The following is a 24,127-nucleotide window of genomic DNA, read 5'->3' on the forward strand; positions in this document are numbered from 1 at the left end:
ATATGCATTCTGTCCTGCATGGGTATTCTGTGATCCTGTACTTATGAGAGGTGTAACAAATTCCTCAGGGTAGTTTGGATTATGTGTTCTGACAGTTGTGTATATAAGCAGAGCATAAGGCAGATCAAGTGTTTTTTCTTGACAAAAGATTATGTGAGGGTATATTTATGCAGTGTTTCATATAAAAATTTATCATGTTAGAAATGAAGCATCCTTTTAAATTCTAATCCATCACATGTAAACTGAACAAAGTTTATAAATGCTGTGTTTGGGGGTTCAAAGTGTGTTTTCTGTTGTTTCGAAAGTCCAGTCCCCAAAGTTACTTCAGATATTGAAGCAGTGTGTTTACAATGTGTAACTGCTAGAGGATAATGTTTTAATGTCTGGGTTGAAACTGTCATGTGCTTATTCCTCTCCCATACCATCAGGTTTCTGGCTCTTTCTTTTAAATTGCTCCCAGATGTTGTTAGAAATAGTGTTTTACAGTGCTGTTGGATTTCCTTAAATCACGAGATCTGTCTCCTGGCTTGTCATACCCCTTGGGAAATTCATGTCTGTAGGCTGAGAATGACTGTGGTGAATGTGCAGTGCAGCTGAAGTTCTCTTACTTGTCTTTCCTTTTGGGGGGGAAAGGCAGAGAGAGGGAAATGGGAAGGGCAGAATCATCCTGGTTTTGAGAGAGGTTTCTAATATCAGCAAATACAAACACCACAAATGAGAGTATTTGTAAAAAAAATGTATTTTTCAATATCTTTGAGTGTTGTAATTTTATTTTCTAGTGTGAGTTTAAGAAATTTTTTTTAGGTGATACTATTGACTTTTTAACAGAAGTTAACTATTTCTAGGAGTCACTTGTTTACTGTTTCTAGGAGTATTGTAGTGCTTCTACACTGTGCTGTCGGTAATACCCTGTTAGGTTAGGTTTAGCCAAAACTTCTGATCAGAGTCTCCATAGCCCTGAATTATTGGGCAAAAAAGCCAGTGTTTCTCTGATGTAAAGCCAAAAAGTATTCTGGTGCATAAAAGACTAAACCCTTGGATGTAATAAAATCTGGGGAAGGTGTTAAGTATTTAAAGCCTCATCTGGAATATGAGGCAAATAGTTTGCAAAGACTTCTAAATAGTATATTTTTAATTAGCTTGGAAGCATAGTATGACTGTAATGACTTCCTGAAATTATATAGATATGTAATAAAACCTGTGATAGCACAAAGCTTTGTAATAGTCTTTAATGGAGGGAAAAAATCTGAAATTCTGCAGTGTAAATCCAGCTTGTGTTGTGAAGGATTTTGAGTTAGCTATAACTTAAAGCAAGGACCTAGGACATTCATTTGCTGAGCTAGGGGCTTCTTCTTTCTCTTTGTGTATTGATTTTGTAAATTGCAGAAGTGACAGTGTAAGAAATAAGTATTCACTTAGGGAAATCAGCTAAACATATCAAAGTGGTGTCTTTAATTTACAGTATGTAAAATAATTTTTGTATATATAACTGAACTTTCATTTAAATATGCACTAAAAGTCGGATTTGGTTTATTTCTTGTATTTTTTGAAAGTGGTCCTGCATGTCAGTTTTACATAAATCCATTGACTGATGCCATGCATTAAACATGATGTTTTCCCACCATGCATGGAGATGCTTTCATGGGGTCATGGGGGTGATAAGGTGATAACATGGGCTGAAGTGAAAGGGTGGTATTGACTGTGACAAATTCAGGGTTTGCTCGCTGCAAGATGTTAGCCTGGAAATTTCCTTGTTTATTTTGTATACTCATATTTTGGTAGATACTGGTTTCATAAAGTATAGATAGCTCTGATCTGAGCAGTTAGTTGTTAGATTTTGTGGAAGATTGATGTAGATTTGTCTTCTTGACATTGGTAGGAACAGAAATATGCCGTTGAAGACTTGTGCTGTTGAGGCCTAGATGTCAGAAGATGAGGTATTAATAGTATGATAGGAGTTTGTACTTCTTATTTTGTTCTTAATAATCTCCTTGCCTCATGCTAAAATGGATATTGAATTTGTCTCTACTGTGTTGCTGTTACAGTAACTTTCCTTTGCAGTTTATGGTGAAATATAGTCATAGTGTGGTTTTTTATTTTTTTGTTATAACTTAGATGAGAATGTTTTTGCCATCTCTGTATTTGTGATCTTCAGTACTGTTATACCATCTCAAACTTGCTTTGATTCTTTAGAACACAGCAGTTTGCACAGACAGGGAAAAGAGTTAAGTGAATGTTGCTGTTGGATCTTTCTTCCTTGAGTCTGATTCTGTGTGCTCTTCAAACATCTGAGTTTGGTTTCCTTAGCTCTGAAACATTCAATACAATTATCTAATTTAGTTTAAAGGTTTGTACCATTTGACTAGCAGAACTTTTGTGACTGAGACTAACTAAATATTTGAGATGCTTGGGAAATTGGTTATGATTTTGAAATTCATGCGTGACATAACAGAGTGATGAAAAGCTTTGCTCGTGGAGCATGGTGTTAGTCCTTTTTGGCTTAGCACCCTGTAAAAGAGTATGCACATAAAACCAAAACCAAGCACCCAAACCACAAATTGAATACGCCCATATCTCTGCTGAATAAATGTAAGTAAAATAAGTATGTCTATGTAATTTGGGAGGGATTATGTTACACAGTAGTGCCAGTCTAAGAGCACACATTGGCTTACTTTAGATCCTTTTATGAAATTGCTTTGCTAGCCAACCAAGATCTTCAGACAACCCTTTTGAAGTAAATAGCAAAAACCAGGCAGGTACTGCTTTTGATTTTGTAATTTACCACTCTGTATCCAAGTCCATCGTGTCTTTTGCTGCAGAGCTGGTTTCAAAGTTGCATACTGAAAAATACAGAAGGATCTAGGCTGCTTAAGAACCAATTAGGAAAAATAAGCATGTATATCTATATGATCATTACTCTCGTGGTAAGAGAGATCTTTGTCTTTGACCAAAAGCTTGGGAAATATGTACTGGAGTGAGTTAATAGAGGTTTGCTATACATTTGTGATTTCACAGGGGAGTTGGAAGAGCATTTCATGTATGAACCTGTACATATGTGAATCAGACTTTTGAACACTAATTTATGCAGATAAGACAAGTCTAGATTTTATGATACAGGCCAGCGCAAGAAAGTCACATTTAATTGTTCTGCGGAAGCAAAAATGTTAAAACTTTCAAGTGCAATGTCAAAGTCTTGTGATTGACTCTGAAGGTATTCATGAAATGTAAAATGATATGGTTGTAAATGAAGAGAGAACTGTTCATGAAACACAAATACAGGAACTGAATATTTACTCTGTTGAGTAATTTGTGCTCCTTTTGTATTTTTCTGCTGTGGATTAAGAAATTAACAGTTTTTTTGAAAGCCAGATTTACTAGGAACCAGAAGTTTCTATAATCATTCTTGCACTCTTTCATTCAGCTGTTGCTGTTGTAAGTAACTTTCTGAAGCTGGAGGCAATTGAAATCTGCGATATTTCAGATTTGTGAAGTTCCTACAGGTTTTGGGAAGAGCATTCATTTGGTACTGGGGTAGTTTCAGCTGTTTATGTAGTAATTACTGTACCATTGCAAATTTATGCCTGTCGTATTAAGGGGGAAAAATGCTGGTGAATTATCTTAATCAGCTGGATTATGAACAGATTCAGTGTCTGCTGCTACTTCTGCCTGATCAGCTGGGCTGGCCAGGCTGCAGACAGGGGCTCCCAAGCAAAGCCTGATGGGTATTGCAAGCAGAAAGAACTGCACTTACCACTGAGTAACCTAATGCTGCTAGTAAACTTCAACTTTGCAGCATTCTACCCTTGTCAATATTATGTTAGAAAAAGTAGAACATGAAAGGGAAAGAATGTTTATGTTTCAACTTACACCTGCATATTACGTCAGTAGTAGGAAGCAATGTAGTTAGAAAAACAGAGAATTTCTATAACTTCCTATAAGTTGCTTCTCAGTTCTACCTAGCTAAATTTTTCCTAGTTATATCTGATTAGAAATGCATCCTTACATGGAAAAGGACAAGACATAGTCCCTGTCATGGTTCTATCTGATCTTGGTATTAGGAATGATGCAATCTTAAGGAATTCTTGCTCTTTTGATAGGCACAGCTTTGTTGCTTGCTATGTACCCTTACAAGCTTAGAGCATTCAGTAAACTGTATAGAGATTCTTCAGAGCTGATGTTGAAAACCAAGTAAACTTTAATGGCTCTATATGTGTGTACACATATATAAACTTTAACATACTGTTCTCTGGGTGGACACAAATAGAGTGCAGTATGAGAAAAAGGTAAGGGTTTGATTTTTGTAAGTCTTTCAGCTGTGCTGTCTATGAAGGTAATAGTCTCAGATGAATTTATTATGAAGTATTGAAGTGCCCTGTAAAACATATTCATGAACTATTCTTGATTCTCTTGTAGTGTCCACAACAGAATTAAACCCATGTATTTTAATAAGGATGGTTAGAAACTTTTTTTTTTCCTCATTGCCATTTTAGCAGTGACCTGGATTAGTCTTAAGGGTGCTGCGGAAATACTTCTGAAGTGGGAAAGAACCTGTAAGAAATTCAAGATAATATTCAAAGGATGGTTTAAATATTTTGTTTATTGAAAGATCACATAAAGATTTTGTAGACTCTTTGAGGGATGAAGTCTTGAGAGTGAAGAGGGTTGGGGCATAAAAGAAAAAAAGAAGCAACAAGGTTGTGAAAAGAAGCGCCTCTTCAGCTGTGTCAAGTGCCCATCTTACCATTTGTGGAAAGGGTTATCGTGTATGATTTTAATATAAACCCTCCTGATTTTTGCAGCTCACTTTTAAGTCATTCATTAATTGATATTTGTCATGTTTTAAGAACTACGATGAAGATGTAATTCCCTGCCCTAAGTTGTGTTTTGCAGAAAAAAAATGAAGGTCCCCAAAATGAAAACTGATTTCATTTCCTGTGATCATTAAATATTTGTTTTTAAATAGGGGTGTTAAAATTGAGCTAAACTCCATATTTCTCTTTGCATAGATTTCCCTTGTAGTTTCAGCTAGATCTAATAGTGTAATATATATGTGTATTAAAATATTAAAACTTAAATTAATTTAAATGTTATTGAAGTAGAACAAATTTATTTAATTATATTTTAATTTGGAATGCTGGGCAAAATTATTGTTCAGCAGTTCTCATCGTGTCCAGAGATGGCTTTATATCAGTGGTGGGTTAAACAACTGTGCTTAAGCTGCTCTCATTTCAGATTGCCATGTAAATATTCCGCTTTACTTAGATTTCAAATTGTTGCACTTATCTGAAAAGAGGAAGTATCATCTTTAAAAATCACAAAATAGAGGAAAAAAAATCTCTTACTGTCTCTTTCTTTTTAGAGAGGATCTGACGAACTTCTTTCAGGCAGTGTACTCAGTAGCCCGAACTCTAACATGAGCAGCATGGTAGTTACTGGTAAGTGATGCCCTTTCAAAGGAGAAATCTATAATTTATACTTGGACTCATTTCCTGTTTACAAGGGGAGAACACCAAAACAAGAATCCGTTGTGCTATAGAGGGATAAACTGTTGGCTTGTATTAGAATATAGTGACTTTGTATTTCCTACAAACCTTGGGTGTCTGAGAAGAATGATCCCACAATCAACAGGCAACTTTGAGATGTCTGCACACGAAATTGTTGGTGGGTGATGGGAGGAAAAATCACAGTTGTCTTGTACAACTACCCTTAAAGGAAGGAATCTCAACTGCAAAGGTAAACAGCCCAGTAAAATCTCAGGCAAAGGTAAACAGCCCAGTTCCTGTGTGACATCAACTTCTTTACTCATGGTCACCCACAAGTCTGGGTGTTACAGGGAAGACCACTGTGCCAGTTTGATAATACAGTGTGGATTCAGGAAGAGAGAGTTCTGGGTCACTGCTCAAGCAGGAAGCTTCACTTTGCTCCTTCAGTTTGAGATCGCAGTGGTAGAATATCAGAGCAAAATGACTGTGGCTGTTCTTGAATCAGTTTTCTGGTGATGCTAGATAGAAAGGTTTTTTCATTAATTGACACACACTAAAATGCCTTCTCTTGCACTTAATGCTTCTGTATGTTGAATGTACATTGAGTTCCCTTGGAAAGCTCATTTCAGAGGTCTTGCTTTTTCTCTTTTTTCTTTTTCTACCGTACTATTAATTTTTTTGTGGGTTTTTTCTCTTTTTTTTCCCTCTTGCCTTAGAGATGTGGAGGAGTTAATTCATGACATCAGAGGGTTGCTGCACTTTCCAGTTACTTGCCTGGTTCACTGTTCTACTGTGCCTGATTTTCTGTATTCATGGGGTCAGCAGTATAATCACTGATATTAATCGCAGACTATTTCCATTTTAATTTGTTAGTAAGAGGTTGGGATTCAGGGTGCAATTTCATGTTACCATTAGGATGCTGTGGTGACAGCTCTTGCCAGAATGGGTGGCTCTGTGCTTTCTCATCCTACATCTTTAGCACAAGCAGAAAAACCTCCAAATCCACGTTTCTGCTGCACTCTTTTGTTGGAGTGCTCATACACTTGCAGAGTAAGTTAATGCAGCATTAAACTATTCTAACAAAATAAAGTAGTTTTCTCTTGGAGCAGCTTACTGATCAGTCATGTGATTGCACAGTTGTAGACAAAGGGTGGTGTTGAGTGGAGGAGTGTGGCAGCAGAACAAAACCACTTCCACTGGCAGTTCTGTAACCAAAGGTGACGAGGTTATTACTTTGGAGTAAGTCAGAAATGCAGTGCAGTGTAGTGCATTCACAGCTATTTTTGGAACCCCAGAACATATGTCTCTCTTTTCTGTTTTTCTTACTTCCTTCTGGTTCTGAAAGAGGTCCCTCTTTTGTTCATTTTCTTGATGTCCTCTTCAGTCCTGGATATTTAGTGCTCCATCAGTTTGCTTTACTTAAACAAGAAACAGCTATGGAAAGAGTTGTGTGCCAGGGGTTTGGGGTATCAGCAGAGAACATTAAGACAGGACAAAGTCCTAAACATTACCAAATTATATATATATTTTTAGATAAACTTTTAGTTCCAGGAAAATAAACGCAAATTAATTTATCAAAGGAAAAAGGAGGTAAAAGAAAAAAATTGAAATAAGAATTATAATTTTGAGGTTTCAGAACAAGAAACACGAAAGCTTGTGTAAGCAGCCCTTACATACAAATTCTTCTTTAAAAATTCGGAGAATGGAAACACATGTTTTGATCCTATTAGGTTGATGTATGGGATAGAAGTTTGATGTATTTAACAGATATGTTGCTTCCCATTTTGTTTTTATTTCCCAGCTGATTAAGGGTTTGGGTTTTATTCTTGGGAGTTTGTTTGTTGTGTGTGGGAGTATTCTTGGTGTGGGTGGGGTTTCTCTGTTTGGGGTTTTTCGCATCCGTAACCATAACTCAAGAAACAGTCTCATTAGCAGCAGTGGTTAGAGTAGTGGTCTGGTTCCTGTAGTATCAGATGCCTGTCATTAAAAGTTTCATATAAATTCAGTAATATGTAAAGAAGATTGGTGGAAAAATAATTCCAAACAAACAAAAACCCACAATGTGAATGCAGTGCTGTAATTCAAGTCATTCTCTACAGCAGTCTGTAAAAAGGAGATTAGTTTGTTTGGGTGTTCTATTTTTTAAACATTTTCTTGGTATTGTATTCAAATTTCATTCTGCTTGTCTGTTTGAAGTAGCACAAAAAACCCCTGTAGAGAAGGATAAATCCTCTGTTCAGCTTCTGAATATATCCTCCCGTAGCTCTCTTTTTTACTGTGAGCCAGGAAGTACTTTTTCCAGACTTGCACAGTTTACAAGTTCAGATTGTAAACTCAGAAGTAGTTAGATATGAAATTGAAGCCTGTGTTAATTTTTTGTAGCCATCTCCTGAAGCCAAATGAATTCAAGTGTTCATTCTATCTGAATTGATGTCCTCCTTTTGCTTCAGTTCTGCTATTACTTTTTCTCTTCAGAAGAATTTAAAACTTTAGTCAATTAAACAATTATTTTTTTCTGTAGCCAAGGTGATGAATCTTTCCCAAATTTTCTAGGGCTTCAGGAACCTTGTGATCATTTATTAAGTCCCTTGAAAATGAGACATGTTGTAGATATCTGCCTAGTAAAACTAATACTTGTTCTTGCCCTTTCATTCTTAGGGTTGGGAAGTGTCATGGTATTATTATGAGACTTGGCCATTGTTTCCCAGAGAATATAGAAACCTATTCTGGTTTTGACTGTGATATTTCCAATATCTGATTCTGTGATATTTTTCTAAGTAGGTAGCTAGGAGAACAGAAGAAAGAGATGGTTTGTCTTTGTAATCCTCTGAGCCTTTTATTGGTGAAAGTGTACAAATCAAAAAAGCAGTTATCAATAGCAGTGCTTTAGCAGGCCTAAACTTTGAACAAAATCTTGTCAATCACAGCCTCATTTCTTTCTCTGCTATAGAAATATTAACCTACACCAAAATGCCTAAGTTGTCAAAAAACCTACCTTTTCTTGGAAGGAATGGGTTTTGGTGGAACTGAGGGCGGTGTCGTTATGGGTGAGACTGGAGATGATTTTTTTAAAATGAACATCCTACCTTTTTATCATAGGAAGAGTTCCTTTGTTCCTTTAGTGAGTTGGGTTTGGGGTTTTTTGGGTTTTTTTTGGTGGGTTTTTTTTTTGATGGTTTTTGGGTTTTGTTTTGTTTTTTTTTAAATTCAGCTGCCATTCAGTGATAATACTGTAGTAATTTAATGCTTTTATGAATACTTTTGGCTCTAATCTTCTCTCCTAGTGAAAGGCATGGAAGAGGAATAGTTTCTCTGCCCTATAGGGAGTCTTGCAGATGAATCCTTTCTTATTTTTTTGTGAAAGAAACTTGTGAAATTGGTGAACAAATGTTTGATTTGCATTCTTACTGATAATTTGAATCACTGGTAATTCTCTAAAAAAGGCTAGCATGTTGGACATGGCTCAAAATGCAAGGCCTCATCCTTGGGCCTTTTCTAAACAGTTTTGTCACCTGTATCCATCTTCCAGACTGTGTAGGTGACAGCATGTTACATTAGCAGTCACTACAGGTGAAGTTACTGTTTTAAGCACAGAAATTTCTATGTCTTGTAAAAGAGCAGTCTTAAGACTGTAAAGGAGCAGAATTCTACACTTGGATTAAGATGACTTTTACCTCTTAATTCTGAACCCTGTTTTGGACAAATTTAATTACTGTCATTGTTGAGGAATTTCATTTCAGTTAAGTGTTTATATTTAAATATACAAGATTTATTCTTGTTCCTGAACCAGGTTGGACAGGATGGCAGAATATTATTTTGTAAACATTAAGGGAAGGATCCCATCCACTAGATTAGAATTTGTAGCAAGAGAAAACAACTTGTAAAGTACAAGATCAGCAAATATCTAAGCTTGAGAAGTTCTTTTTTTATGTTACATGTGTAAGTTTCTGATGTTTTTAACACTAGCTGACATGAGTATATTAAATTTGTGTTCTCAGAACTACAGGCCTTTTACTACTGCTTAAACTACTGCTAGTTTTTCTTTAGCTTTTTTTGAAAATATTGTCAAAGTCTATTCTTATTTTCTTCCGTTACCTTGCTTGACTCTGATTTCTTTAGAGAGCATAATCTTCTCATAAAGATCCGTGAGTTAAATTTTTTTGTGTTGGTGCACAATGACTAGAAAGGCTCTTTAAGTAAGCTAAAATATGATTTGGTAACAGGATTCTGAGAAACCAGAGCTGAAACCAGGATCTTCAAATATATATTGCTGTTTCTGACATTGCTAATGGTTTTGAAGACATTAGTAAGGCAGATTGCAAATGATTGTACATAAATAATTTTTTACCTTTCAGTGCTGTATGTTAGTAAGTACATAGTTATTTATTCTGCAGATTTTAAATGCAATAAAAAATCCCTTATCTTAAAAAACTGGAAAAGTTGTTTCCTCTGTAAAGGAGTAACCTCCTCTGTTAAGGGGTTACTTTTTCACTGAACTTCCTGTGAGGCTTTGGCTGTTCAGGAGAATTGCTTAATGGAAGTTGTAGGAAGAGTTATCTGTGTGGAGATGCTCATGCCATGAACTCATTGCTGAAATCCACATACAAAAAAGGTAAAATTTATAAGAGATGTAGATAAAAAGTGAAAGATGTTGATGGAAGTTTTATGAAAATTGGCTTGTCAAAGACAAGAAGAATTGGCAGGTTTTCTTGTTGCAGCTGCCATCAATTTCATTGTTCACATTTGTGTGTTTAAAGTAGATCGGTAGAAACATTCCAAAATCATTTTGCAGCTGAGCTCACCAAACTCCTGGAGCTTTGAATGATACTGTTGATCTTGTTTTTACTTAATTAGCAGGGAATGTTAGGAGTGACTTCGGTAGGTAGTTCATTATATTAACAGAATAATTAGCACTGAGCAAACTAATAATATTTCAAGTGCTGTATTTAACTTAGCCAGTAAACATAGATGTGTCATAGATGTGCCATTTTTGCTAGCACATTAAGTAAAATTAGTAATTAGTTGAAACTAATGATGCCTAAACTTAGGTGATTTACTTCTGAAGTTTTCAAATTGATTACAATTAATAATAATTTGGAAGATTTTAAGAAGTACATTACATGTGATTGGAAGGTATTGTAATTTAATAATTCTGTATACTTTACATATTTCTACAGATATGCAGATTTAGAAACTTACAAAAGTAAAAAATCTCCAGATGGGAGAAATAAAATGTGGCTATTATCATCAATTTCGGTAATTTCTGTCTGCATTGCTATGCTGTGGTAACTCGTTCTACTTCAGTTGGATTTCACACTAGCCTGTGGTATTTTTACATATTTTTAAGGACCAAATTAAGTGCATTCATGTTAGACTGCAGCATTGAACAGCCACTATACCATCCTGTAAATGTGTTAGCATAGTTGCTTAGAAAACTCAGTGCATTTTGAAACAGGCGCAGCCTATGTGCAGATGTGCCAATTAAAAGCTATATTCAAGTTTTCTTTGTTTCACTGTGTTTACTTATTTAAGCTCAAATTCCTCTTAAGCAGTAGTCTTTGTAGTGTAAAATAGTTTTAATATTGGTTGGTCAAGATTTTTGTATGCACATGGCTCATGTCTGTGATTAAACAGCAAAAAAAAAAAAACTATTAACAAAATGTAATTAACACTGACCAATGTAACCTGACCTTCAAGGTTAACAAATGTGGACTTCAGGCAACTTCATATTCTATGTGTTTTTATTGTATTTTGAGTGTAGTATCTCCTTCTTCTTTCAAACATTTTGAATTCCACATTTTATCTTTAAGTTGAACTTTTAAAGATTTACATGCTGAAGCAAAGGTCCTGTACATTTGCTTTTGGGAGCCTGGGAGAGGTCACTGGTCAGCTCCCTTCCTACATTCTATCACTTACATCAGGGTAGGGTATGTATAGGAAGACTTTCTTTAAGAAAAGAACTTTCCAGAAATGAAACCACAGTGATCTCTATTATACAATTTGTGATTGTCTGCAGTTTGTTGCTGGTTGGTTGAGGCAGATGACTGTGTTCAGTAGCCAGGGCAACATTTTAATGTTTGTCTAATAAACTAGATATCTTCAATTGCATTGCCTTTCTCTTAGTCACTTATTTCCTGTCTGGTTATGTGCTTGATGTTCTACAGCTGATAACATTAAATCACATATATTTAGCCAAGGTAAAGCAAGAAGTGCTTTCTACATAGAACAGCACTGAATACTACTGCTATTAAGCTTCTTGTCTTTAGTATGTACAAACTAAAAGTTATTTTTTTTTAATTGGTTGTTGGAATGTAATGGCAGTTGTCAACCAGAGTGATTTCTGCAGGAAGTATGTGTATTTATATATTATTTCACTACTGCAGATATGCGGGAATTTATAGCCAGTGTCTTGTGGTCATTTTTACATTTTTTTTCCTTCTTTTCAGGAACTAATGGGTGAAAGCAACTTAATATTATATCCAAATTTTTTTTGCCTGTACCCACATAGTTACATTTCTGTATTAGGAGATTGTGTGCTTATGAAAAAAGTTTATGATACAGAAAAATTATGCATCTAAAATAAAGGTCTCAGAACTCTTAGGTCATATCATTTCATCATTTCAAAATCAGTTATTATCAGATAGTAAGCTATTCATTCTTTGCTAGGACTTAGGCTGAACTTAAAGAACAGTTTTTCTGCAAAAACTGCTTGGTTGCATTGAATATTCATAGCTTGAATGATTGAATGACTTGGACTTAAAATATGCCTTGTGTATACTGCAGTTCATTTTGTTGCTTTTTTATATAGGTTCCTATTTCTTTGTTTAATAAAATAGGAGTTTCTCGCTGAAAATGCCAGGATCCAAGTTGCTCAGATTATGGCCATTTAAAGGCTTTGTCAACCTGTAAACAGTCAATTTCAACAAGTTGCTCTATGCTGAATTAAAGGAACTCTATGCAGCAGGGATGTGGCTTTTGTATCAATTGTATTTAGATTGTAGTATCCTATTGGGATGTGAGAATAATGCTTTGAATATCATTAGTAAAGATGACATCTTTTTTAAGATATAGTTGCTTGAGGTCACATGGAAACTGAATTCTTCATCTCCTTGGTGGAGAGATGCAGAGGACTTAGATCAGTGCTATGGTTGTTACAGAACATGGGTTTTTTATGGTAGTTTGAATTGAATAGAACCATTCCTGTGCTCAGTGGATCTTGGCAGGGCAGGGTTAATGGTTGGGCTCGATCTTAAAGGTCTTCTCCAACCCAAATGTTTCTGTGATTCAGGGCTAGGTTTCTAATTTTTTTTGGTTTATATTTTTTTTAAACTATGCATTTGCAGCTATAACTTGATTTGTAAATGAGCTAACACTGTGTTTTAGTCATTCTCCCAGTGCTTCTTAGAACTTTTTCTCCCAATGCAAATATTGTAGCCTGCTGTTTTCAGTGCATATCTGTGTTTGTTAAAGTTTTAGCAGTAAAATGTTTGAATTGGATCAAGAATTTCAAGTCCAGTGAAAGCCAAACTAACATGAAACAGCTACTTGCCAGTAAGTCTCCAGTTTAACAGCAGTTTCAGCAGTAGTTATTAGTCAGCTTGTGAGATCTCCTCCAACATCCCTTGGCCTCTCCCCAGGTTTCAGCAATTTTGTTTTAAGTGCTGTATAGGGAAGGATCTTTCAGGTTGTTGCTGCCTAGGCATAGATTCTATTTCTATCAAAAGACCATGTTATTCCTCTGGTACCTTGCTCCCTTGACTTGGCTTTTAACCTTTATGGACCCTGATTCTGCTAATAAAATTTGTTAGAGGATGAGATTGTTGTTTTAACAGTAGTTAAATTCACCTTTCAATGGCTCTGAACAAGTTGTGCTCCTGTGTCATAAATGTGGTTTTCTATTCCCAAGTGCAATTTAATGATGCGTCTTCAGCTGAGAAGTACCATTTATAATGACAAATAAGAGACTACAGTTAGAGAGGTGTCATACAGTGTCAGAATCTCTCAATAACTCTCCTAAAAGCTAAATTTAATTTGTTCCACAAATGTCTTGAGAAGTTCACTAAACATGCATACATATTTAGTGTATGATACACACTTCATTACTGGAACAGGAAATTACTGTTAGGTGATGCTGAATGGATAACCAAAAGTAGTAAAAGTACATATTCTCTTTGCATTCAGCAGCTGACACGTTCATTTCTTCTGTCTTCCAAAATCCATTGTTAAATCTTTTGGCATAAATTTTACTTCAAGAAGGTGGGCTTCGTTTTTTAGTGAATGGTACCAGTTCAGCTTTCATTGTACAAGAGATGCTTTTGCCCATAAGTAATAATCAGCTTTTGTCGTGTTTACCTGCCCTACTGCTAAAAACATTTTTGGGGCAATTCCACAGCACTGAGAATGCTTGTTGCCAATCCTCCCATCCTGCCCCTCCCACCCTCCGTTTTCTGATTGCCATATGTTCTTTTGTGCCTAATTCTGTATTTTTTTGTATTACTGTAGTATATTTATCTGCTTTTTTACAAAAATGTTTTTGCCCAGGCACTTGTCTACATAGCTTTTTTTACAATAAGTAAAAAAAGTTACAAGTACTGTGTAGTTGAGGTTAAGACTGTGTAAAAAATAAAATTGTGTGAGAGGCTTGTATATGTGAACTAAGTTAAAGCTCTTAGTTGCTGTTTAGAAAAAGTTACACATATTTAGTACATCAAAATGCTTCTTTTAAGCTTGTTCTTTAAACTTACTGCAGCAAAAGTTGAAAAACTGTGTAAAATGCCAGTATTAGGTAGCAATGCTAATAGATGCAAAATCAATTGGGTAATACAGTAATTAATAAATTATTGTGTTAAATAATGGTTAGAGAAACATTTAATATACATATATGCGAGTAATTATATACTGGCCAATGATACCTTTACTAGAAATGCTGGGATTACCTGAAGCCTAATTTAGGTAAGAGCTTCAGTGTAACAAAAAATAAATTCCTGGACATTATGCTGTGGAAAGGTTAATATGTTAAAATTGTTTGTTGAAAAGCCCACCAAAGACAAAACATTTCTGTCAGTACTGATCTGAGCCATCATGGTGAATATTTTTCTGGTGATGTAAAAAGAGGTTTCTTAATTTCAGAAAATTCTTTAGTTTAAAAACTTTTTCTCGTCTTCATTTCTGATTGGTAATGTTTCATATCTTTTGAAACTTTAATGAATTGAAATTATTCAGAAAACTGAAGTATGAAGGGCATTGGACATGTAGTCTCAGTATCACCATAATTCTTTTATCCTTTGCAAGTTTGTTTTAACATGTTTGTAATGCATTGTCCAACCTATCACACTTTGCCTTGTTTCTTCTGTTTGGGTATTTTTTTACTTTTGTAGAGATTTAAATTAAGAACTAGAGAAGATTGTTGTGTGATGAGCTTCAGGTGAAAAGTAGAAGTACTTTTTTTCCATAAACTTTGGCTATCTCTTTGAGATAGTGTTATAGTGTATAATTTTGAGCAAGTGAAATCTGGCTACCTGGAAGCTCAATCTCACCATGTTAGCCAAAATGGTACAGGTTAGAGTCCTGTGTAGACTTCAGATCCTAAGTCAGTGTGTATTTTTTCAAATTTTACTCTTCTGTGTTCCACCAAAATTTCTTTCACTGCAGCAGAATAAAATAAAAAACTACTATTGCATGGCTTCTAGCATTGTCAGTTGGAGATACTGCTAGCTGAATTTTGACCAGTCTTGAATGTTGTTAGATTTTTATTGGTTTGTCTGCTGTAGTAAGGTGTAAAACACTTTGTGCTCTTCACAAGAAGAACTTTTTAAAAGCTTAGTCATGGAAATTTTTTTGGAGGAGGGTTGATGGTAGTGGTACAGGGTGTGGGTATGGAGTTACTGCATAATGTACCTCTAAGACACACTGTTTTTAACCTTTTTTAATAGGATATTTTGAATTTTATATTTAGATAAATCTAAACATCTTTTTTGGTAGAAGAAAGGGAAGTCTTATCACTTGTTTCACTAATATCTAAGTGCATGCTGATTTCCAGCACTGATTAATTCGTTAATATTATATCTTATGACAGCGTTGTTCTTTAGCTCTTGACTCAGGTGTTTACTCCACTGACATATTTTTAACCTAAGTTAATAATTTTTTTCTGGCCTTCTTTCAAAAGCAAGATTTCTTCCATCCAACTGGTTAGCTGCTTATCATATGCAAAAGGAATTCCAGTTGGAATTTTACTGTAATTCTTTGCAAGAATTCTGGAGAGTATTCTAAATAGTCTTTCTGGTGTTTTGTACATTGATGCTAATGATTCCCTGATTCTTTTAGGGAAATGTATCTGGATCTTCTTGCATTCTTGTCTGTGTTGGCTGCATCATGTTATTAGTTGGTTTTTCCTTTTTTATGAGCGAGCTTGTGGTTCAGAATGGACATTTTCCTACCTTAAATTGTTGGTTTCATCAGCTTTTTGTGATGTCAGTCCTCTGGGTTATCCCCTTTCTCCACTCTGATCTTTCCCAGCATTAATGATGCTTCCTGTCTTGCTTTGTTACTTTTCTACTGTGTCCAGTTCCTTAGTGCAAGCAGTTCTTAAAAAAACTTAGGGATCTATTAATAGTTCCACCACTATTTTATTTCTTTCAAAAGATCTCTAGGTAGCCACTAACTGTTTTTACTTTAATGTATGTTGGAGTTCTTATGTGAGCCCGTGTTAGACATGATTAATATGTTATTCCATGTTATTATATGAGATGTTTCACTGAAAGTGAGGTGTAAAGGATTTGCTGAGGTCTCTGTTAGATGACTGTCTTCAACAATCTACCTTCCATGAAACTAGCATGAATTTGTTCTGAAGCCTTGAATTTTACCTAAACCAAATTAGATGGCTCACTTAAAATTAATTTAATGTTTATAATTAAAGGCATTTTTAATAAAGCATTAATAATATCAGTGAACTTTTCAAATAGAGTCTGAATATGTCTTTCAGCCAATGGTAATGACAACAAGAAATTCAAAGGTGATGATAAAATGGATGGGGCTCCTTCTCGTGTTCTTCATATCAGGAAATTGCCTGGGGAAGTGACAGAAACAGAAGTTATTGCTTTAGGTTTACCTTTTGGTAAAGTAACCAACATCCTGATGCTGAAAGGGAAAAACCAGGTAATTTGATGTTTTTTGTTTTTTTAATATGCTTACTGTCTGATTTCAAAATATATTGTTAAAATGCTATTGAAGTCATAAAGCAGTAAGTATTTTAGGAAAAAGAGCTTTTGTTCCTTTATTTTTTTAAATGAATTTACACCATCTTTTAGTAAATTTTGGGGGGAAACGGGATGGTTGCCAGCTACATAAAGCAAAAAGTTAGTTGGAAGAGAAATATTTATTCTTGCATCTTCACTGATGAATTTTTGGAGATGAAGTAGCTTAGCAAATAAAGTCGGTATGTGTCGAATGACATTTTCTGAAGGCTGATACCAATTTGTTAAAATTTGTTATCAAACCCTTTGTTTTTTTATGTACGTCTAATATGAAGATCACCTATTTTGTAAATACTGAAAATTTTAATTCTTTTAATTACAGGCATTTTTGGAACTTGCCACAGAAGAAGCAGCTATCACTATGGTTAATTACTACTCTGCTGTGACACCTCACCTTCGTAACCAACCCATTTATATCCAATATTCCAATCATAAAGAACTAAAGACTGACAACACACTTAACCAGGTATATTTACTGTTGAGTAGTATCACAAATGCAGACAGTAGAAGATGAGGCACGGCACGTGTTCTTGGCTCATGTGCCATGTTTGAATCGTTTGGTTTTGTCCACATTCTAACACTCCTGTGGTCTTACCTATGATTGTTCCATTTTGTGGCACTGAAAGGCCTTTGCTTTCTGTGCCATCTTTCTGTTACAATAAATTTTCTTAATGTGTCCTTGATGTCAAAAGGCATAGGTTCTGAAGTGTGTTTTTAATAGTTATTTAAAAGTTCTAAATAACTTCAAAGTTTTTGTCTTAGTTTAGAGACTGTAGGATGGTAGAATTAACTTCCTTGTTCTGACACCTGAGATTCCAATGCCAATTTGAATTCCCCTAGTGGTAGTGGCTAATGCCAATGCCTAAATTTCAGTGCTTTGGATGATCACTCCAGTAGCACTGGTAACCTCAGCTTGTGATCTGCTTTTTCTGGAGAATAATACCATAATGATCACTCTAGAGACAAATGTGCTTAATAACAAAACATCATTTTGATCTCTATTTTGCTCTTGCCTCTCCTGGGCCTATTTCACAACAAATACAGATACATATGTCTATGTTTAATAGAATTGAAGAATTGGCACAAATAACGTGGTGACCAGTTAATGCAAACTATAGAGAGATAAGAGACTCAAACCTACCAGAAGTCTGATGGTTATTTTAAGATTAATTTCTTATGTTGCATTTTTGATGATACAAAACACAGTGTAAGTGCCAAATTAATTTCTATTAATTGTGTCCTCTATTAGGACATGTAAATAGTAAAGTTATAGCTGTTACCTTTGGAAGCAATTTCAGGGTAATCTATTGAAGACATTTTGGTTCAGATCAAGTATAGTGTTGATTTTTCTGTTGGTCTTTCTAAATAGTCTCGTTCCTTAGAATACTTTGATTTATTTTTATAGAGATTATCCACCCTCCCAAATGACTACTTAGGTATGATGCTAGATGTTATTTTGAGCTTGTTTGACAAAATACTCATAAGAATTTTAATATTTACCATTTTTTAGTCCTGTATTCCTTCATGTACTCACATTAATTTTAATGGAATGCAATATGATGTGTAAGTATATATAGACAGTGCTGAAAAGGGTCATACGTTAAAATTGACTTCACAAGTTGTAGTTCATTGTGTTATACAGTTTGAACTTTTCCAGTCACTGTAAGGACTGATATTTAATTGATATGTGCTTATAGAAAGAGTAGGAAATAATTATGCAACTCAGCTGAGTACCTGGCTATCTTGAAAGTTGTGTTTCATGCATTAGGGAAAAGAAGTGTAATTGAAAGACATTTCAATGTAATTAATGTTAAATGTAGAGGTAAATTTTGTTTTCCCAACTGGTGTTCACCAGGTCTTTTTTTCCCCCTGCCTCTTTCCTTATTCATTGATTTGATTCAGTATGAGGAATATCATGTAAGTTGTGAGACATGAAATGGTGTAGTATCTCTAATACCTTTAAAATGTGCAGTATGCATTAATATGATGGTTATTATTTTTACCTGGCATGCTCACTTGTCTCTCTTGTTTTGTATTGTTTTGCTTCATAAGGCGACTGTAATGCAACTATTAAATGGAATCTCTTTTTTCTGCACTTTTTCTTTCTCAGAAAAAGACATCTAATCTTTCTGATACTGTCAGTTTTGGCAGTGGAAGTAGTTACATAGATGTGTGTTTTTGTGGTATCATGGTTACCTTTGAATTTCTAAAATCATACTTGTGTTTAAAAACAAAAAAAAAATCATATATGGAGAGGATTTTGTTTTTCTTTTTACAAAAGAGGGTAGATAACAGACACCAGTTTGTTTACCTCTCTGGATACCACTTTCTGACATGTTAGTCTTTTGTATTATTTCATTGTGTTAAAACTGAGAAGTTTAGACATGTTAGTTTAGAATTTTCCCTTCCTATTAGAACCTTCTACATAATTAAAATGGCAGTGAAATGTTAGCTGAGATACAGCCTTTTGAACATAAGTACCTCTGCTTTGCATAGCATTGGGCTTTTGCCTTGGTTGGTTTGTGGGTTAGTTTAGCTTTATTTCCTGTATAGGAAAGAATCTTGAAACCTACAAAATCCTCACTTTCTTTATCCTTACTAGTAGAACAATAAGCTTTCTACTAGAAAGATTATTATTGGTGCCTTTTGGAGCCCCTCCTTAATGTGACATAAGGATTAATTGCCGTTTTCATTTTTGTTGGCTCTTCTCACAGAGTCAGACTGCATTGCACTTAACGTTGTGTTGTGTCTGTAGCACTGAGTTTTAAATTAGTGGACTATTTTGTGTTTCTGGAATTAACTATATTAATATTTCTGACTAATTTCAAGCTATTATCTTGAAATATTAAGAAAATCTCTCTTCTGTCATTTTTTTTTTAAGCGGGCCCAGGCTGTTCTTCAGGCAGTGACGGCTGTGCAGGCATCAAATGCTCCCATTAGTGGGACCACTGTTAGTGAGAGTGCAGTGACTCCAGCTCAGAGTCCAGTACTTAGAATAATTATTGACAACATGTACTATCCAGTAACCCTGGATGTTCTTCATCAGGTAAGTCAGATTTCACTTTAGCTTGAGCTGTGGTTGGGAGAAACAGTTGTGTAAAACTGTACCATGTTTTTTGGCAGATATTCTCTAAATTTGGTGCTGTATTGAAGATAATCACATTCACAAAGAATAACCAGTTTCAAGCTTTACTGCAGTTTGGTGATCCAGTAAATGCACAGCAAGCAAAACAAGTAAGTATAGTTCTCTTCTAAGGCTAGACATCTTCCTGTCCTCTCAGTATTTGTAAAATGTTGATGTAACAGAGTACTGCCATAACAATGTGTCATACTCCTCCACCATGTGTGTGAATCTTTTGAGACTAAAAAAAAAATAGTAGTTGTTATACTGTGTGAAATCAATGTTTAATGATAGTATGTTTATGGATACTGTGTCTAAAATATTTTAGGCATTTGTATGAACAAATGTTATAGTAAGACTGCGCAGAGATGAAATAATATGCAAGACTGCAATATTAAAAAACTCAACCAGAAGTAAGAATGTAGGATGTCAGGGTGATGCATAATTAATTCACTGTAAGCAGCAAATATAGTAACCCCATTGAATTGTTGGCAGGTACTTTTAAGCATCCATACGAAAATGTGATTTGTGGATTAGTTACAGATTTGTGAAAGTATTTAGTTATAGTATCCTTAAAAAAAAAAAAAGAAAAATCTAGACCTATTTGTAGCCATAAATGCCCAGAAGAAAGAGTGCAGTTTACTCATGTGACCAGACTGTGAAGAAGCTCTGCAGCAGTGATAGGTGAGCAGGATCTTGCTTTTGTTTTATAGGAAACTCTCCTATCCTGGTTAGGAGAGGCAAGAACAGGTAGCTGGTTTTATTCATTATAGCAGGAGAGAGCCTATGGATAAATTATGGCAAAGATCAACAACATGTCATCTAGACCAGATGGTTTGAATTAATTGAATGGCATATGTTCACATTTGTGGCAGTAGAAAAGGTGAACCAAAGGGGAAGGTGAGATTTTTATTATTATTATTATAATTTTCAAGAGATAAATGGAATTAATTTGTATTTTCAAACCTTCACATGCAGTCTGAGTTTGAAGAAGGCTGATTAAAATTGATGTGCTGGTTAAGTGTTGCTTGGCAGCATAGAAAGTGCTTATTGCCTGTAGATGACAGACTAGCTGAGAACTTCACAAAATTGAAAAGCTCACACCTCAGGCTAAGTTGGCAAATTTTCCTCCTGGTAGAGGAAAGACAAAAATGGTCTTAATTTCCTGTTGTAAAGAATGAGGACTATATTGAAATAAAGACTTTGTTAAGTGGTAGAGGGTGATCATTTTTGTCCCTATCACCAAATGAAATACTTAGCATTGAGTCAAGAACTGTGAGATGGTCAAGACAGGGGATCACAAAGAATTGGACATGTTTTCAAAAAACAGAGTGTAAGTTTTCATGCTATTGAGGAAAACAAGAGAGAAGAGATGATTTGCAGCTTGATTAATGGTGGCCCACTTTAAGATAATCTACTCCAGAAAAGCAGTCTGGAAATACTTGTAGATCTGGAACACAATTTAAATTAGGGATGTCCTTTTCGGAGTTGAAATAATATCAAATATTAGATTGTGCCTCAGAGTTGAGAGAGATGCAGATATATCACTGTGTACTACATAAGAATTGGTATGGTTGGAATGGACCTTGCAGGTTTAAAATAGAGGTACAGAAACTACATCATAACCTGCAAGTTCTGAAGAAATCAATTGTAAACATTTAGATTTATATTTGAAATATTTGATGAATAGTTGGATGCTAAATGTATTTGTTAGAGAAGGTTGTAATTCAGGCTTCACTTGTGTTTGGAAAGCCATTTTTCGGTAGTAGATGTTACTGCTGCTTTAAGTGCTTTTCTGATGCAAAGTATGACATCAAGTGTTAAAACTTCTGACCTCGTTTTTTGAGTCATATATATTATCAGGAATATTAATGGAAAAATGATGTCTGCAAAATGTACTGTAGTGATATGAAAATTATCAGTGTAATTGTAGGAATATATTATAAAGAAGTTACAAGTGAATGGATGAGGTATGTAAAAGTGTGAAAGGAATCTAAGAATCTCTTGCTGTTGTTGACTTCACACAAACTGATACTAGCTTGTGGGACTCTGTTGGTCTTAAAAAAACAGTATGTATTTGTTTCTCCATTTTTGCATGTTTTCATTAGGGTACCTGTTCACTTGTAGTAGTGTGTGTGTGAATGACAAAACTTCATTAAATAAGTGACTCCTGTATGTGCAGTCATTGTCAGAGTAATGTTGGGGCCTTATTGTCAAATTGAAATAATCTTAGATTTATGGTTTCATAATTTAACCAATCTATGCGTAAACGTACAAAATGTTAAGAGTAGTACCAAGCGCAATTACTAAAGGATGCTAAATTGGAAGGAAGGCTTGATTTCCCCACTGCCCTCACAAACCAAATCGAGTAAAATACAGTTCTTACAGTTAAGCTGCTGTGATAAAACATGTAGTGCCACCAGAACAAAAATACCTGAAGGAAAGAAGCAGTCAGGTGATAGGGAAAAAAACCTCTTCTGCTTAAATACATCTGGATGTAGAAGCAAGACGATGTGGTGCCTGCAGTTAAGTTGCATAGAGTTCAAGATCAAACACATGGTAAAAGAGTAAAGTTTTCAATTTGTTTTCCATCCAAGTTACTGTAGAAGATAATGGGGAAATTTAATTTTCCAGTGGCCCTCTTCACAGGAAATCAGAATATGGCCTTAATAGAAATTGAAGACTTATTAAGGAAGTTAAAGAGCAATTTGAAAAACTCAAGTGATGTAAGTACCAAGGAGAGATGCTATGCATTTGAAGGTTTTGAGAAAACAGTGACACTGACAAGAATGTGCAATATGAAGCCTCTAGCCCTGTGGGATCTCTTTTGCAATTTGAATGAGCAGCTAGTGAAAAACCTCATTCCTGCTCCACTTGTTTTGTAAGAAAGTCATTTCCTGTAAAAGTAGACAGTGGCTCCACTGATACTTGTTTCATCACCACCCTCAGGCTGGATCATTATGGGTTCCTGGGGTGAAGACTGGGAGCTTCAGGTTCTGTATAATGCAGCAGTCTAGCCAGGGTGGAGAATGTAACTGAGAATGGGCAAGAGTAGAGCACATTGAACTGCCATGCTTCTGCTAATGAAGGTTTTGTCTGAAGAAGCCTGTATGCATATGGAGATACTTAAGCATTAAAAATAGCCCATTTTCATTGTAAATGATGAGTACTCTTAGCATAAGCAGCAGACTTAAATATTTGAACACCAGTACTTTGGTATACCATGAGAAGAGAGTGCTGGGGTTTCTGTCTGAGAAGCTGGCTAATTCAGAGCATTGCCTTCATGCAGATGTACTGGAAGTATTCTTGCCAAATCATGGCTATTAACAGTCATTAATGACTCATCTATAGACAGTCAACTGAGGCTCATATGTAGTGCATGCAGGTCATCTTGACCCAGCATGGGTTAAAAATATCACTAGAGGTTCTGTTACAGTTGGCCAGTTGATCCTTCCTTGGCCTGCACGTGATTCAAAGATTCCAGTGAGTTTGACTGCACATGTCATCTTTCCAGTTGTTTTGCCTCACAGCTTCAGGCTAGCTCTGTGCTGGTAGCAGTCTGCAAAAGATCTCTGCCAATCTGCATTGCCCTAAAATATGTAGTAGGAACTTCAGGTAGTTATTGCAGAATGGAAGAAAGGACATCTTCAGATAGGATACTGAGCTGCAGGGCTATTATCCACTATTATTGTATTAGGCTTTTTTGGACATCTTTAGTTCTAATTTATGCTCCATTCAGATGCACAGATCTGTGGGATGCACTTGGGGCATATTTCTCCCAAGAGATACTTACCATACAACCTTCAGTTACCTTGAGGTACTTACTTGAGCTGGAGTATGTTTTGTAACAGTTGGAAGTGTTGCTTCCTTGGGTTTGGGGGGTTTTTATGCCTTTAGCTCTTAACACCCTTCTGAAAATCTTAGGTTTAGTTTTTTGGGTTTGCTGATACAGGCAAGATGAAGAATGGTGCTGACATTTGTAGAAGGTCTCGTGATTCTTGATCTCTTTGGTTTGGCCCATGTGTGATGTTGTGTGGTATCACATGTGAAATAAATACACGAAAGAAAAGTTTCTTAGCATTAGAGTTCTTGGAGATGATTGTTGTATGTACATTCACTAGCAGTGAATGGCTGATGTTGTGTTTTTCAGGATGTCTGAGAGGAACAGTGTTTGAGGATTTGTTGCACATTCTTTTGCTATACAAGAGCTCAGGACACACATTCACATTTGTGACTTTAGATGTGAACAATTAATCTTGAAAAAAATGCTG

At 35.4% G+C, this 24,127-nt stretch overlaps 1 protein-coding gene across 7 annotated transcripts in view; it reads left to right on the forward strand.

The window, feature by feature from the left end:
- The window catches only part of PTBP2 (polypyrimidine tract binding protein 2), a 185,702-nt gene that overhangs the window by 148,484 nt on the left and 13,091 nt on the right, over window positions 1-24,127 (forward strand). For 6 of the 7 annotated variants that reach the window (XM_066556189.1, XM_066556190.1, XM_066556184.1 and 3 more), the window contains 5 exons: window positions 5,360-5,435; window positions 16,465-16,637; window positions 17,058-17,201; window positions 19,617-19,781; window positions 19,859-19,969. In XM_066556189.1, coding sequence (XP_066412286.1) covers window positions 5,414-5,435; window positions 16,465-16,637; window positions 17,058-17,201; window positions 19,617-19,781; window positions 19,859-19,969 — 615 coding nt within the window. In that variant the 5' untranslated portion in view covers window positions 5,360-5,413. The remainder of the gene's footprint in view (window positions 1-5,359; window positions 5,436-16,464; window positions 16,638-17,057; window positions 17,202-19,616; window positions 19,782-19,858; window positions 19,970-24,127) is intronic. The other variant, XM_066556191.1, reaches the window with a different exon arrangement.

The sequence above is a fragment of the Molothrus aeneus genome, chromosome 9 (genome assembly GCF_037042795.1).
Source record: "Molothrus aeneus isolate 106 chromosome 9, BPBGC_Maene_1.0, whole genome shotgun sequence".
NCBI classification, from domain to species: Eukaryota; Metazoa; Chordata; class Aves; order Passeriformes; family Icteridae; genus Molothrus; species Molothrus aeneus.